Source organism: Telopea speciosissima, chromosome 5, assembly GCF_018873765.1.
Source record: "Telopea speciosissima isolate NSW1024214 ecotype Mountain lineage chromosome 5, Tspe_v1, whole genome shotgun sequence".
Lineage (NCBI taxonomy): Eukaryota > Viridiplantae > Streptophyta > Magnoliopsida > Proteales > Proteaceae > Telopea > Telopea speciosissima.
In genome coordinates, this window is record NC_057920.1 from 15,870,778 (window position 1) to 15,888,197 (window position 17,420).

General features: G+C 39.8%; 1 protein-coding gene across 1 annotated transcript in view; it reads right to left on the reverse strand.

The window, feature by feature from the left end:
- Nucleotides 1-5,316: 5,316 nt before the first annotated feature.
- LOC122662467 (sucrose transport protein SUC4-like) overlaps nucleotides 5,317-17,420 on the reverse strand; it is a 42,408-nt gene continuing 30,304 nt past the window's right edge. The window contains exons 2-5 of the mRNA XM_043858098.1: nucleotides 10,687-11,429; nucleotides 8,695-8,758; nucleotides 8,560-8,603; nucleotides 5,317-5,498 (exon numbers count right to left, since the gene is read on the reverse strand). Of these exons, the coding sequence (XP_043714033.1) occupies nucleotides 5,340-5,498; nucleotides 8,560-8,603; nucleotides 8,695-8,758; nucleotides 10,687-11,429 (1,010 nt within the window). The 3' untranslated portion in view covers nucleotides 5,317-5,339. The remainder of the gene's footprint in view (nucleotides 5,499-8,559; nucleotides 8,604-8,694; nucleotides 8,759-10,686; nucleotides 11,430-17,420) is intronic.

Genomic DNA, 17,420 nt, shown 5'->3' on the forward strand with positions numbered 1-17,420 from the left:
TCCTGTATATTATAATGACTTCTTGATGCCATGCCTATGTATATCATGTTATTTAGTCCTCCCATGCATGTATGTTTTGTTCCCCATGTTCTTCCATGCTTTGGATGCTATATATCATGTTCTCCCATGTTCTTTACATGTTTAGCTTAGGAGTTAGGATACTCATCAGTTCTATCATGTATACTAACCATGCAACGCGTCTGGATTGCAGTACTCCATCTCTTTCCTTTTGTTATTGAGTACATTAGTTTTATATGTAGTTGGCTCTTTCATAATCAACATACCTAGGGTTGAAGTCTGGTTTTCACTGGGTGGATCGAGGTGCCTAACACCTTCTTGGAATCGCAATCTGACATGGACCCTAACCTTTGGTTAGACCAATTCCAAATGGAGTCATTTTTTATTTTATTTTATCTCAGGTCATAAACCCAATCTTGGTGGCGACTCTTTGTCAACTTGAGACCTTAAACCTCTTTTCCTTTTGAGAGGGAGGGTCTAAAGCCCTTTATCCTCACCCCAGGCTAATGAGGCCCTGGCAGCAACATCTAATTATAATAGCAGGAGTAGGGTGATGCGAGAGGGAGGCGGTGGCATTGGGGAGAGGGAGAGAGAGAGAGAGAGAGAGGGTGAAAGTGCAGTGGGGGATGAAGGAAGAAGGGCGTCGAGAGGGGTTGGAGGAGAAACAGGGGACAACAAGGTACATAGAGCACGCGAGAAATGGGGGCTATGGAGGGTTGTATTTTTTCGAGTTTACTGAAGGTTTTTTTAGCAGCCAAAGACCTCGAAAGTCTTCAAGAACCAGAAAAGTATGCATTTCCAGAGACGGTAGTGGAGTGGTTCAAGCAGGAGTTGTTGCGTAGTCTGTGCCTGCCATAGGTCATTGACGACATTCAACCCGCGGAAGCAATTGAGAGAGAAGAGAGATACAGAAAATGAGACATGGGTGGATCACATGTGATGTAGTGGTGATTGTTCGAAAGGTTGAAATATACTTTTCATTTCATCCGATGGTTAATAATGTGTCGACGTTCTCTACGAAGGAGTGTGACTCTGCATGTATAGGGGCCAATGAGAACATACGCGTTGGCATCATGGGGGTGGGACGATCATTTCCCCTATGTATCTAATAGTAGGCGGTACAACCCCACCCCCACAGAACTATTCTCCTTTCTTTTAAAACTGATTTCACTTTTCTTTTTACTTGCAACCAGAGGGAGCCTTACCTCTACCTTTATGCTGTGAATGATCCTTTCAACCATTCCTTTTGTACTATAGATTTAAACAAATCTATCTAATAACAGTTGAGGCAGAAAAAAAATTGAAAACAACTACACGTGTGCATGAAAATGTTGGTGTTCAACCATGCATGTCCCTATACCTTGTGGTAGATATCCATGTAACTAATCAAATCCTTTCCCCCACGAATGTCGATTTGTGGATTAAATCGTCTGTCAAGTGAGCGGCCCATACACTGACTCCCCTGGCCTGTCCAATCCGATAGAGATGAGATCACATAAACCTTTTTTTTTTTTTTAAACCCTTCATTTATTCTCTCCCTCGTGCTGTTGTATGCTTCCTCTTCTTAGTCCATTCTTTAGTTACTATTGGGTACGGTTTGATTCATCTTATTAAGTCGTTCCAATGGATTCTAATTTTTTTTAAACCAGTAAAAACAGTTTTATGCTCCATTAAAGAGATTTGCTAGAATTCTTAACTTAGTAAAATAATCACATCAATCTATTCCTTCTTCATTAGTGGGTTCTCCAAGGAGGTAGGGGGAGAGCCTCTCGTTTGCAATTGGGCTTTCTTTTAAAGTCTCATATCAGCCATAAAAACTCATTAAAAAGATAATCTCTCAAATCAAAAATTGCTATTCTTTTTGGATATTTATTAGATCTTTTCTTCAATTTCTAATGGCTCCCTATGATGGAGTTATGCCTGGTTCAAGGAATCAAACACTAAATTTTATGGTGCTTTGGGTTTTGGACATCTTCAATAAACCATCAACCATATGATTTGGACATCAAAAACCTTGTCTCCTTGTCCTCCTTCATCTTCTCCTGGTGGGTCTGGGCTTAAACTACTGAGAGAGAGAACCAAAAAAGTTAGTGTTTTTTTTTTTTTTTTTTTTTAAAAAAAATAATTGGAGAATTGTGTTGTGTCAAATCCAGCATTTATTTGATGGGCTATCTATGCATTATTTATTGTTGCCATCGTCATGCTTAAAATTTTTATCTTTGTAGGTACTTGTGGGGTAGGTGGTTCTGGTTGCTTGCTTTACATCAAATCTATGGGGACCATAACGATTGTAATGAATGGAGTTGTAAGGAGAACCGGCAGATGGAAGATAGGAGACACTGCAAGACAACTACGTGTTCTAATTTTAGCCATTTAACCTGTATCTCTTTCCTCACAACAGTAGGACTTTGGCTGTAACTATGGAGTAGCAGATAACAGAAGCCCCACTACCCTCTTATCAAGAAGAGATCCCTTTCTTTCTTCTTTTCTTCTTTTTTCTTGTTTTTTAAAACTTTCTCAGAGTCTGATCAACTCATAGAAGGTAAGAATCGGTTACAATTTGTTTCCTTGTAGCAGAAATTATTTCTCTGAAATTTATGAATTCATGTCAGAGTCAGACTCCATGTGTCTCCAGCTCATGGGTTGCTATAACTGATACGTGTTCTATACTAGTATGCAACCAAACAAATTAAAGAATACTACTATAAATATGAAAATTACAATACTACTCCTTTTGTTCTGTAAGTCTAAGTGTTGATTCAAGCAGAGGAAATGGAGGTGATGACATATAATACCATTTTGATATCAAATGAACATATCTTGATTGATAGTGGGCTGACCATTAGAAAGCCAATGAACACTAATCTTCTTTATGTTGTCGATAATCCAGTCACTAATATATATTAATGCTAACAAGGATTCATAAGGATATAGAAGGCATCTCCTTTTGATACCAAAAGAAAAATAATTGAGTGGGGGCTCACTATCTTTGCCAATTGGATATTGTACCCTAACTGTAGTGATCTTAAGAACTTCATAACAATTGATGGTTTTTAGGATTAGGACCTCTTTATATTGTACTGTAACAGCAGCGATCTTAAGAACTAATAAGATGGATTCTTCCAATTTCATGAGTATCAATTCTATGATTGGATTGACCTAGCTCATGTTATATTTCAGGTACTAATTCAATCAAATATCCTCCCACATAATGGCATGCATCTTTGCATTTCTCAACCGTCTATGTTTACCCATACACCCACTTATAGTCCCTAGATTTTCAGAGCTTTATTTCATCACTTGACAAACTTTGTTCACACTGAAACTTCTCACCAAAGCCTAGCACAACCCCCCCCCCTTTTCTTTGTCCACCAGGCACCTAGCTTGTTCTTCCATTATGTGATCTGGATAATCTCGCTCCAGGGTGACACATGAATTCTTTAGATCTAAAGAATCCACACAGCAAGCGAAAAACGCCTTAACATATATAAAAAGGCGCTCCTACACTCCAATAAAGAAAATTACAAGCCAACTATAAGAGGTGGGGGATCTTGAAGTCTACTTGTCCACAAATTTTAGACCCCATCTGATCTACATCAGATAGGCCTCGGCTTGGATGTAAGCCAAATAAATCATTTTCCAGAAATTTTATATTAGAATGTGTTAATACTCCATTCTATCACCACACACCAAATAATATTAAGATGAAGTTAGAGTCCTTCTAGACGTCACCATGCCTAGTGAAATATAACGCTTCACTATTTGCCACTTGGCAATACATGGGTTAGTCGATGTGATAGGAACCCTCGTATACATCTCAATGGCCAAATTTAATCAGCAAGGAAAGTTGCTCAAACTCTGATTCAAAGTTTTAGTAAAATTACCAAAATATCAAATAGAGATGAATATAAAATACAAAATGACATCTTTTGAAATTTTAACTACTTCCTCTACTCATTTTAAGCTGAAATTGTACCAATGAAATGCTTGTCTGGTCTTCTATCGCATGGACGAACCCATGTGGCAAACAGTGACACATTATACTTCACTAGGCTTAGTGATGGAGGAAGGAAAAAACCCTAATTGAAATTGCATCCAACATGAACCATTTAATTCTCTGGTAGGCTCCTGTAGTAACCATTCCATGGCAGGTATTGAAGGCACATCAGATACTTTAAAAACATTTAGTGTGATGAACATAAGAATTTATTCCAGTGACCTCATGCAAGCCAGAAAGAAAAAGTAAAGGGGGCCTTTCTTTTAACAAAATAAAATCAGTCAACCTTTCAGAAAACCCAAGCATACAGACATGTCCCTATCAGGTTTTCAACGAGCATAATTTACATACCCAATAAGTGCGCTTGGTTAAAACCCAAGAACACAGACAGGTCCCTATCAGGGTTTCAATCAGCATAATTTACATACCATCTGTTCTCCACCAAGCGCATCCACCATGTTTATACACCCATTGTGTGCTTATAAGATTCCACACATTACTATCAAACCATTGAAACCACTGATTGCCAATCAAACACAATGAGGAATTGCTGAGGATAACATCTCTCCATCACAGTTTCCCCTTGCCTGTTGCCCAATTTGGATCAAGGCAGCCCATACAAAGGCTTGCGCTGATTCCAAATACAAGGGCAGTCAAGTGGGGCTACAGGGAGGATGGTGGATGGTGACAAATGACAATGGCATTTTGCCAGCACTAATGTGTGTGTGTGTGTGCACGCGCGTGTGCGTTTATTATACCTGGGTGCTTCAAGTTCTCCCCATTTTTTATTCTCATAAGGTGGTGTAAAACTGTCACTGCTAATGTAAGGTACAGACCATAAGACTGAACCACCCCATGGTTCTCCACTGCATCCTTTCTTTGTAAGCATTTCCAAAAAGTTCATTGGACGTAAAAATTCCTGAAAGTGGGCATCCAGAATCCAAGCTCAGCACCCACTTTCTTATTGGATGGGTATGCTGATTCAGAACCTGACAACTCAAGTTGCAACAGATCACCTTCCAATTGAGTGATCAATCACTAAATTATTAAACACCAATACAAAAAACCTTTGCCAGATCTTTTTGTATTTTGACTGTACCAAAAGTGCAAAACTGCTTTCTTTTTATCTTCGTTCTTTTTTCTTTTAAAAGGGGCGGGGGGGATCCAGATAATGAATTACTTTATTCATTAGTAGATGAAATAATAACTATATTACAATTTTTTTCAGTATATGTACTGTTCTGCTAATCAGGTTGATTAGAATAGCAATTTTAAGAAAAGAAGACAAAATAATACCTTACAGAAAAGAATACAAAACAATACCTTATATTATGGCCCTAGGCTTCTGAGCATAAGATTGAGGAAGAGCCAATATGGCTACAAGTCCACTGGCAAAAGCTGCAACCGCAGCCACAGCAAAGGATGGTGAGTTCCCACCACCAAATAGCTGATCCAATGGCCCACTTCCCACGGATACTACTACCTGATTTCCAACACCAGACTCGCATCAATTCAACAGCTAAAACGTAAAGCAACACACTAAGCAATACAATGAGAACAAACAAAGAAGCCTTCAACACAAATACAAAGAATGCCAAAAGAAAGTCCTCTACAAGTTTTCTCCCTCACATAAGAGTTACTATGTGCCCAGAAGGTGAGAAAAGCATCCATAAGCCACAAAGAATGAGAACCAGCAAATTGTATACATATATAAACAGAACCACGCATCTAGAGGAAGCAGTAGAAAATTTTGCAATCTGATACTTTCGGCAACAAAATCACTTCCCTGTTGGGTTTGAGCAAAGAACCATTCATTGTTAGGAAGACATCCTTCCCATCACCTAAAGTGTTGATATTAATCATAGTTCTCATGAAAGATTTTATCCATTATGAAAATAAAGAAAATCAAGCACCAGCAGAATGGCTCCCATGCACTAGATGTTGTTCCATATGGAACCTTTTGGGATATGTTCCAAACTAGGGGTGTAAATGAATAGCCGAAATCCGTTTCCGTATCCGTGTCCGTATCCGTTTAGCATTATCCGAATCCGTCCGAAAGCTAAATGGATGCGGATGCGGATACGGATACGGATAGGCTATAGCTATCTGAAAAGCTATATTTACATGAAAACGGATAAAATATCCGATCCGTATCTGTTTAGCACTATCCGAATCCGTCCGATAGCTAATCCATGCCAGTATCAAAAAAGAATAGAAGGGCTTGGGATACGGACACTACAATAAGATGAGTATCAATAGTGGCACATACAAACTCAATCTTAAAAAGTCATTTTGCATCACAAGCAGCACTGCAGCCATTAGATCACACACTTCAATTATGTAAAACTTCATCACTTCTTATTTTGGGGGAAAATGTAAAGCACACTTGGATTAAGTAAATAACCATGGGGGAAGTGGTGAGGAAAGACATGCTTAGCTTAAGTCTCGTATCATGTACGACTTCGAATAGAGCTGATTGGAGAGCAAGGATCCATGCGGCCGACCCATGGATAAGGCTATGTTGTTGTCGTTGTTGTTGTTGTTAAGCACACTTGGATTAAGTAAATTTTAGCATATATGTATCTATGGACTAGTGTAGGTCAGTTGCCCAAGGCCAGGACTGAATATCCAGGGTAGGTTTGGGTTGAGCTTAACCAAGTAGTCCATGGGTTACATAATCTTATCAACCTGAGCTATCTAGTCAGTAACAACTTCTCAGGAGACCTCTAGTTCAAAAATAAACTGTCTTTTTTAACCTTCTAATAACTAAACCCATTTCTCTAGGTTGATGATGTTGCTTAGTAGCTGCCCGAAATTATCCTTCTGTACCTATTTCTGGCAGGTAAAATTAGGTGAGTGCTTTTATATTTTTTCCTCAGGGTAAGTATGATGAATACTCTATATTAGAAACATTGATTGCACTACATTTACACACCTTTGGATGGTAGGGACATTAATAGATTGAAAGTAAAAAATAATTTCCTTATATACGAAAAAAATGATTGTTTTTAACTGCACAAATGAGATAAAGAAAGAATGCTGAAGTCTGGAAAGTACAGGATGAACCACTCCAAGCTTATGCAGACATGAACCCCAAATCACGGTTTTGGGGCCCACCATCCTAGCAGTCTCTACATCAAAGGTTCAGTTCATGGAAATGAAACTGCCCTATCTGACTGTTAAAATGGTTAAGAAATTGCAAGTTCATAAACATTTATTAGATCTCTTCAGTGGAACAAATATCACAGCTCACACCAATCTTCCTGTATGTATGACAAAGGTGTGGAATGACAGTGAGTGTAGCTCCTTCCTGTCATTGAATTCGGATTTGGCCATGTTAAAGATTAGTACCCTCAGGGGGAGTATCCGTGCTGAGTAGTAATCGTTGGGTTATGTCGAGTGGTAGTTGAGTTGTAGTTGTAGTTTCCTTTTACTTGTTTACTTGCTTTTAGTTATTTACTTTCATTGTAATTAGACTTAGACTCTTAGTAGGTTTCCTACTAAGAGTCAATTACTTGAATATGGTACAAGTGATGGGACTAGACAACAATTGTAGGATTCTGAATTATGTAGTGGCCTAGGATTCTTTACCCTTCTCTCCATCGTGTTCTCTGGCCTTCTTCTTCTTCACAGGTCCTGGTTGTTAGGATCAAGTTGTGTCACATGGCATCAGAGAGATGAAGAAGAAAAAGAGGAAAAATATCTCCCGTGGATGCTATGTTTTTGAGTTAGGTTCCTGTAACCTGCAACTCCTCATTTTTTTCTTGATCCTGCTCTGTTTAGCCTTTAACTCTACCCATCATCTATGTACATCTGTCTCTCATAAACCCTCGTTTAACACTTTAACAGTTGCAGGTACTGGTTTGACAAACCAGCAAGCTCTGCTCTGTTCTGGACGACCAACAGTCTCCTCTTTTAAGATCTCATCTCTCTCATTCCTTCTCAATTTCCTTAATAACTTGAGTATGAGATCCCCTACCCTATACGACCCTAACCCTAGGCCCCTAGTCGCTGAAGCCTTCCCTACTGAGAGAATCAAACTCCAAACCATTGCTGAAACTGAAACTTTTGCCCTACCTATATGCTGCAGTCTTCCTCAGCTTGTCAAGAGCCAAGTTTATATAAATTAAAAGAAAATCAAAAGCCACTAAAAGAAAAACAATGGTAATTTATCAAGTTTCAGTAGCAGCTACTGAGAGAATCAAACTCCAAACCATTGCTGAAACTGAAACTTTTGCCCTACCTCTATGCTGCAGTCTTCCTCAACGTGTCAAAAGCCAAGTTTATATAAATTAAAAGAAAAACAATGGTAATTTATCAAGTTTCAGTAGCAGCTAGTCAATGTTACAACATAGAGAAGCATTAATGAGTTCTCACTAAAAGATTCCTACTAGAATGCTTGCAACCATATGAATACGCCAGATTATTTTAAGTAGGAAACTAAGTTGATGTCATGTTGTTTAGCCAAAAACTTCCCTGGATCAGTACGAACAAAGGCAAAATGCTTTGTGAACAAAAAGAAAATGTAACAGACCACAACTAACCTGTGGGATCACAATGGCTAAATTCAGAACACCCATTGATAAGCCTGCAATATACCAACTCCCAATAATGACAAAAACAGTCTTGCAACCTCATCTCATAAGAAATTAAAATTAAATGAGTGCAAGAATAAAGACCTTGGCCAAGTCCCAAAGACTCTATTCGTGTGGCAATCATAGCATAAGGAACACTGTATGTAACCTGCAATAACTCAATTAAAAGACCAAAAAAGAAGCAATAAAAGAAAGATATTAGACATGGCAAGTGAACAGAAGGATATTAAGCTCAATATGTCTGCATCCAACATCCACCTCATCTATCTCTTTTGCACATAGGGAAAAATCAGATCCCATCGTTTGGTATGGAAAGATGATTTTAAAAGACGTCTTAGAGAAGTATCAGAGACACTAAAAGGCATTTGCTACGCTTAAGATACACATTCATACATGCAAAGCTACTATTTTTAAGCATAATAGTATAATACACCATAAAATAAGCAAGAAACATTGATATATAATCACTAAAACAAGTTGCTACCAGTCAAGAGGATTCAAATTTCTTTCAGAATGGCATCACAAGCTTACTTGGCGCATGAACGATAAAACATGTTTATTTTTTTTCAATTTTAGATTATTTGATGATAAAACAAAACTCAAACAAAATCCATATTCATATGTATGTAAATTATTTATAGTGACTGTGTTAAGTGCATGGTCGTGCATAAAACCTTTTGCCTTTCATGAATTAGAAGGAAAAACAAATCAAATTCAAGAATTGTCATATATTTTTGGAATTCACCCAAGTCATAGATCCATGCAAGACTGACACATATAAAAATTTTAACCAATTATCTTATATCTAACCTATAAAAATCTAATATTGTTATTATTTTCTTTTATTTTTTTTCCAGAATTTAGAAACACAAGAGCCGTGGCAATCCTGTAATTACGTTGAAGTTCAGGATCCATAAGAAAGGTATGAACAGAATCTAGAATGATTAATTCTTGAGAGGAGGGGCTTTCTAAAATTAAACTTCAAAATTAGGGATGATTTATAAAAAAAATTTGAGTAGATGGGTTTTTAAACAAATAAATATATATGTTCTCTTTAATTGCAAATAAATACAATATTACATCCAAAACAATCAGTTGTAGACTTTAACACGAAATCCAATCCAACCTCCTTCGATTCAATCCAGCACACTCAATGCTGAACCAATCCCATGTTTGAAAAATAAGAAGAGAAATGAAATGGTTATCGAAATACAAGTCAATATTCCATCCTCGGCGTTCGCCAAAATATTTCAGTTTTGGCATGAACAAAATGGCCTTAAAAACCGATATTTCGAACCTTGAACCAATGAACTTCAAAATTTGGGATTAGCTTCTCTACTCTTAGTCCTCTTAGGATGAATAGATTGAAACCCAAAACAGAGACCAATAATTTTAATCATAAAATCACAACTTAAATGTAATAGCAACTACGGTCTGTAAATTAATCCAGTCTCCTCACTAAGTTAATTTTCCAGTTCAAATTATACACACTGGGTCTCACTACAGTAGAGATCCAACCCATAAAGTCTCAGGCCAATCCAAGGAGAATCGGCTGAACGCTGAGAAATCTTCTTAGCCCAAAACTTATGCTAGAAACAGAGCACGACAATATTTAAAGTGTGTCTCAATACAGTGGTTGTGTATCGACCCACTCCCATGTTTCAGTGGTGTGTTGTACCGAGAGGACAAAATTCGATGTGTACCATACCAATAAGGTCGATACGTATCAATACTTTATACCTTGCAAAAGCACATGATGGAATTTACATGTCCATAAAATGGATGGACTTATTTGAGACCACTGATATGTTTTCCTTGAGCATCCAATAAAATGCTATATACCAAGATCTGAGAGCATCAGAGCATCAGACCATCAGGTGGACTAAGTTTTTGGCCAAGAACATATCAAAGACCAAAATAAAACATTAAGTAATTAGGTAAGCTCCTCTGCATGCAGAAGTACACCAATAAGTGCAGCATAAATATGCCACAGTGGAGGTTAGATATGCAGATTTAATGGAAAATGAAGGCATAATTTTTTTCCTCAATGGAAAATGAGAATATGGGGTAACTTACTGCTAAGGGAGCACCAAGAACTGTAAAAACAAGAAGTGCGGCAATTATAATTCCATCAGGTGGATAATTATCTCTGGTGAACTCCATATTGGCCGCCAAACGAGAAATAATGAGCATTGTTACAAAGCACATGGACATGAGAATGTTTGAAATCCCCCAGACAAGGCCAGCACCCCACTTCTTGCAGAGTTTCTCCATGACAACAGAAGTCAATCCTAGAACAACAGAATTCAACATAAGGCCAAACGAACCCATTCTTACTCCAATATGATAATTATTCTCTTCATCTGGCTTCCCTCTGTAAATCTCTCTGCCCATCCAATCAGTATCAAAGAGAAGAAATGGAAACCATCCAATCCACGTGAGAGCAGTGACGATCAGGATTATCCGAATTGGCCCTGTAAGGTACCTAAAAGGACCAAACATTTCCCAAAGAAAAGCTTCTTGGTCGCGGTGGGACTCATTTGGCCTTTCATCAGCAGAGTGTGCAGAGTTGCTAGAACTTAGAGGCAGTTCCAGGGCTGCTGAGATGCTCACATATGTAGTGAAGGCAATAAAAGCAATGGCAATAAAAAAAGCAGATTTAAGATTGGCACAGTTAACACTGCAAGAAGAGGTGACTGTGAAGGGAAAAATGGTGAACCAGCCACTGTAGGACCCAGTTGCAAAGCCAAGGACGTTACCAACAGCCATGAACAGAGAGAAATATGCATTTGCTATGCGAGTCCTCCTCTGATCCATCCCTAAAATAACAAATTTACAGAAAAATAAAGGTAAAGTTTTGTTCAAGTTGATAATATTCATTTTTTGCTGTGTGGAACAAATGATGGTCCAGGTGTTGGGATATGACCTAAAAGATGTTTTTTTAAACAGAGAAATGGAAAGCATAAACAGATACTTGATTTGACTTTGTGCTTCCTAGAAATATTGTAAACATGTTGCTTTTACTCCACAACACAAAACCTTTTTTTTTTTTTCCCCGAAGCAACAAGTAATGCTGCTTCCATTTAATAGTTTATTTTTTTTTATTTATTTATTTTTTATAACAATTTAGCCACTTGGGTGTGATAGATGATACTTAGAATCTCAAAACAGGAACAGCATGACATAGGGCCATACAGGGATCAGCAATCACCATTTGAAGAGTCTGCAATAATCCCCCGGTTCAGAAACACCCCTTAGAGGATGATTCTAACTATATACAATTCATTAGCTTCTTTCAAAAAATAAAAGGAAAAAATATGTCTTAGGATGTTGGAATCATTTTACCAGGTTGTTTATTGACCTGGGAGATTTCCTAGATGAACCCCAACCACCATGTGCCCCGATATTCTGCTTACACATGTAACTACACTGATTCTTCTGAGACCGCATATGAAATTGTTTGGCTTTAGAATATAAAATATAGCTAATACATTTCTCCCTAAGCATGCTGAGGGATTCATACAGAATTGACCAGTAACAACAGAATGGACTCAATGGAGTAAAGACTTGTATAACTTATATTCGCAATTGTTAACAAAACAGGAATTTCGTGAATGGCTTGAATGATCAATGAGATCAGTCAAGCTCTCTATTTATAATAATAATAATAAAAGAGATTACAAAGGGGAACACTGTTCATGCAAACAGTGTCACAGCCCAAATTACAATTCTACCCTTGTTCAAAAGTACATAAATAAAGCATAAATAAAATACCAAAAATACCCTTATAATATCGGGTAACACATCTCAACACTCCCCCCTCAAATTGGGGCATAGATATCACACATGCCTAACTTGACTAGACTAGGATAAAACAACTTCCCACTCAACCCTTTGGTGAAGACATCAGCCAGTTGATCTCCAGACTTCACAAAAGGGATACAAATCTGCCCTCTCTAACTTCTCCTTGATGAAGTGTCTGTCAATCTCCACATGTTTGGTACGGTCATGCTGCACTGGATTGTGGGCAATGCTAATTGCTGCTTTGTTGTCATAGTACAACATCATTGGAAGATGAACAGAACCACAGATATCAAGGAGTAAACTCTGAAGCCACAATAACTCACATATGCCCTGGGCCATAGCATGGAATTCAGCTTTAGCACTAGATCTTGCCACAACATTTTTCTTTTTACTCCACCATGTGACCAGATTTCCTCCAACAAAAGTACAATAGCCGGAGGTAGATTTCCTGTCAGGTTACCGCCCCAGTCAGCATCTGTGTAAGCCTCAATGCGAAGATGGTCATGAAGAGAAAAGGATCCCCTTTCCTGGAGCTGCCTTCAAGTAATGGAGAATACGAAGAACAGCAGCCATATGAGTAGAATACGGATCATGCATGAACTGGCTCACAAGACTCACAGCAACGGCAATATCTGGTTTGGTGTGGGAGAGATAAATCAGCTTGCCCACCAATCGTTGATATCTGCCCTTATCAATAGGTTCGCCATCCTTCTCTTGCAGACGGGTAGTAGCTTCCAAGGGAGTGTCACAAGGATGACAACCAAGCAAACCAGTCTCTGATAGTAAATCTAGAACATACTTTCTCTGGGAGAGAAAGATGCCTTTTAGAGAACGGGCAACTTCAATCCCAAGAAAATATCTCAGTTGTCCTAGATCTTTTATGTCAAATTCCCGTCCCAAGAAAGCCTTCAGGTGAGAAACTTCATCTGTATCATTACCAGTCACAACTATGTCATCAACATAAACTATGAGAAGAGTGACCTTTTCTCCCTTTCGCTTGATGAACAGAGTGTGATCAGCATTACTCTGTTTGTATCCACAAGAGATCATGGCTTTATGAAACCTACCAAACCATGCCCGTGGAGATTGCTTCAACCCATAGAGTGCCCTTTTGAGCCTACAAACCTTCCCATGGGTCTTGTCAGAGGAAAAACCCGGAGGAACATCCATATAAACCTCCTCTTCCAACTCCCCATGAAGAAATGCATTTTTTTACATCCAACTGCTGTAGGTCCCAGCCAAAGTTGACAGCACAAGACAGTAAGACCCGGACAGTGTTCAACTTCGCAATAGGGGCAAATCTCCTGGTAGTCGATCCCATAAGTCTGAGTGAAGCCTCTGGCCACAAGCCTAGCTTTATATCTATCCACTATTCCATCTAGCTTCTGCTTGACAACAAATACCCATTTGCACCCGACTGGTTTCTTACCCGAAGGAAGAACAACTAGCTCCCATGTCTCATTTTTAAGTAAGGCCGTCATTTCTTCCATCATGGCTACTTTCCACTTTGGATCTGCAATCGCCTCCTGCCATTTCTGAGGAATAGAAACAGAGGAAAGAGAAGAAATAAATGCACGATAGGAAGGAGATAAAGCATCATAGGAAACAACATTGGAGATGGGGTGTTGGGTGCATGACCTAACGCCTTTACGAACAACGATAGGTAAGTCAAGGGAAGGATCCTTACCAGATGATGTAGTAGGGTCAGGATCTGGATCAAGTACGGACGATTGTGGAGGTGGTATGGTGGTGGTGGTAGTCTCAACTTGTCCTGTGCGCTCCCGGGTATATACCTTATCAACAGGGATTTGACTGACTGGTCTACGCTCCCCCTGAATAGGAGCCACTGTAGGAGCTGAAGTTACAGAGGACTCCCCCTAAAAAGAAGCCAGAAGAATAGCAAACACATCTTCAAAACCCTGATCCTGCTCCCCTTGAAGAGGTGTCTGGGAATAATATGACAAGGACTCATGGAAGACAATATCCATGGAGATAAACGTACGACGAGAAGGTGGATGGTAACACTTGTATCCTTTCTGGGTCACAGAATAGCCCAGAAAAATACACCGAATGCTCCGTGTATCAAATTTCCCATGAGGATGATGATTGCAGACATAGCAAACACAACCAAAAACTTTGGGGGGAACCACAAAGGAGGAGGAACCCTGGAGGAGATCAACGGGGGAACGACCATCAAGGACACGGGTAGGCACACAGTTGATGAGATAAGCAACGGTAAGAATGGCATCACCCCAGTAGTGAGAAGGAACCTGCCGTGCAAACATAATGGCCCGGTCTACCTCAAGGAGATGTCTATTTTTTCTTTCAGCAACCCCATTCTGAGCAGGTGTGTCAACACAATTGGTCTGATGGACAATATCATGTACAGCCAAATAAAGTTGGAACTGACCCTCCATGTACTCTCTGCCATTATCACTGCGTAAAATGCGCAAGGTGGCATTGAATTGGGTCTGAACCATACGATGAAATAACTGAAAACAGCGGAAGACCTCACTTTTATGGCTCATCATGTACACCCAAGTGGCACGAGTATAACAATCAATAAACGAGACAAACCATCGATGACCAAAAAGGGAAGTACAACGGGCAAGGCCCCACACATCAGAATGAACCAAAGCAAAAGGAGACTCACTTCTTTTATTTAATGAAGAATAACTGGAACGAGTCTGTTTGGCCAAAACACAAGCCTCGCATAAAAACTCATTCCTATTACAACGCTTAATCAAGCACGGAAACAAACAAAGCACTAAGGGATGGATGACCAAGTCAACAGTGCCAGAGATGAAGATCAGGGATGAGGTGGAATGTAAATGATGAGCTGTAGAGGAAGCCGAATGCAAAGTAGAAGGCTGACCCAGGTCAAGTAAGTAGAGCCCACCCTGCATCTTACCACCCCCAATCGTGCGCCCCGTCTCCAGATCCTGTATGACACAATGAGAAGGGAAAAAAGTCAGTTTATAGTTCAGATCTCTAGTTAGACTACTGATAGAGAGAAGGTTGGTAGAAAATGACAGAACATGCAAAACAGATTTTAATGAAAGGGTAGGTGAGCAGCGTATGGAACCCTCCCCATTAATAGGAGAAAGGGAACCATTAGCTACTCGAACACTGTCTTTGCCAGAAGATGGAGAATAAAGATGAAATACATGGGAGGAGCCAGTCATGTGGTCAACGGCACCGGAATCTATAATCCAAGGACTAGATACAGCCGATGCACACAGACTACTGAATGGAGTACCTGAGGCAAAATTAGTACCAGGAGGAGCAGCAGGTGCAGATGCCGTAGTGGAGGCAGCGGAAGAGGCCTGTAGCATGCGACGGAAAGCTAGGAGCTCATCCTAAGTAAGCCCAATGTCAGATGAAGGGGCAGCAGCAACAGTAGGAGAATCAGCCATATGAGCCTTGGGCTTAAACTTCCCACGGGCTTTCTTTTCCTCAAAATCAGCAGGCTTCCCATGGAGCTTCTAGCATTGAGCCTGTTGCAGTGTTCACACTTGACAGGACCTTTAGGGACAGCAGTACCACCATCAGTAGTGGTAAGAGAAGAAGTATTGGAAGCAACTTGCAAGGCGGATCGATCAACAGTAGAGGAATGCAGCATAGCAGCCTGACGAGATTCCTCATTATGAACCAAGGCAAAGGCCTGCTCTAGAGATGGAAAAAGGGACTGCCCAAGTACTTGCACCCGAATAGGATCGAACTCCATATTTAGTCCAGCCAAAAAATCATAGACACGTATTTTGTCAACATGTTTGCGATAGGCAGCCGGATCAGTAGCAGTAGAGGGCTGATAGTCAGAGTAATGATCCAATTGTTGCCACATGTTCTTGAGGGCAGCTTAGTATTTGGAGACAGAGAGCTCCTGTTGGGTAGTGACATTAGCCTTCTTTCTAATCTCATAGACCTGTGCATCATTCCCCGTGCGACCATAAGTCTCTTTGGCACCATTCCAGATAGTATGGGCTGTGTCCAGTAGAAGAAAATTGTCTGAGATATCCCCTTGCATAGAATGGATCAAGTAGGACATCACCATCGCATCATTAGATAACCACTTGTTGAGCTGAGAACCCTCTTCCACTGGTTTAGTTGTTGTCCCAAGAAGATGGCCAGTGAGGCCACAGCCAGCTACTGTCAAATAGGTAGACCGAGACCACTTCAGGTAGTTAGAGCCATTAAGTTTGATTGGGGCAGCAAGGGGAAGAAAATCAGTCCGGGGCTGGCCATCAATGCCAGAAGAGGCCGAAGAAGAATCTGAACCAATCATTGTAGCAGGTAACCAATCTTCAATGAAGCAGTAAACAGCCAAAAAATATCCAAAAAAAATTCTGAAATCGACCCCCAATAGAAGAGGGCTGTATTGGAGCAAAAAATCTCAAATATGTAGGCTGGGAATGATGTCAAATGAAGGCAGCAAGGGTGCCAATCAGATGCAGCAGAAACCAGCAACCCAACCCCAAGATCGATTAATGTCAGGGTTTTTAAAAAAAACCTGAGAAGAGAGATTGATAAGGGGCTAGGGTCTTCAACCAATCTGATGAAGTGAATAGGGACGGAGAACAATATCAAATAAAGATCCCACAATAGAAGATGCAGCCGAAACAGATGTAGAGGCCTGATCTCCAAAAAAAATAGGAATCTTCAAATCGCAGACAGTTCTTCAGCTCTACTCGATCCAAAAAAGAAGCATAAAAAAAGAGGTATGTTGGGGCAGCAGCTAGATCATTACGATCACCTCAGTAGTGCTACCCTGATGGGAGAAGAAGAACCAAAAGAAAGGAAAGAAGAAGGGAAGAAGCTCGATGGAGGGAAGGAGAAAAAAAATCGAAGGGAGGGAGGTGGGTTTTGAAAACCTAGATCAGAGTGTATTTGGCTCTGATGCCATGTTAACAAAACAGGAATTTCGTGAATGGCTTGAATGATCAATGAGATCAGTCAAGCTCTCTATTTATAATAATAATAATAAAAGAGATTACAAAGGGAAACAC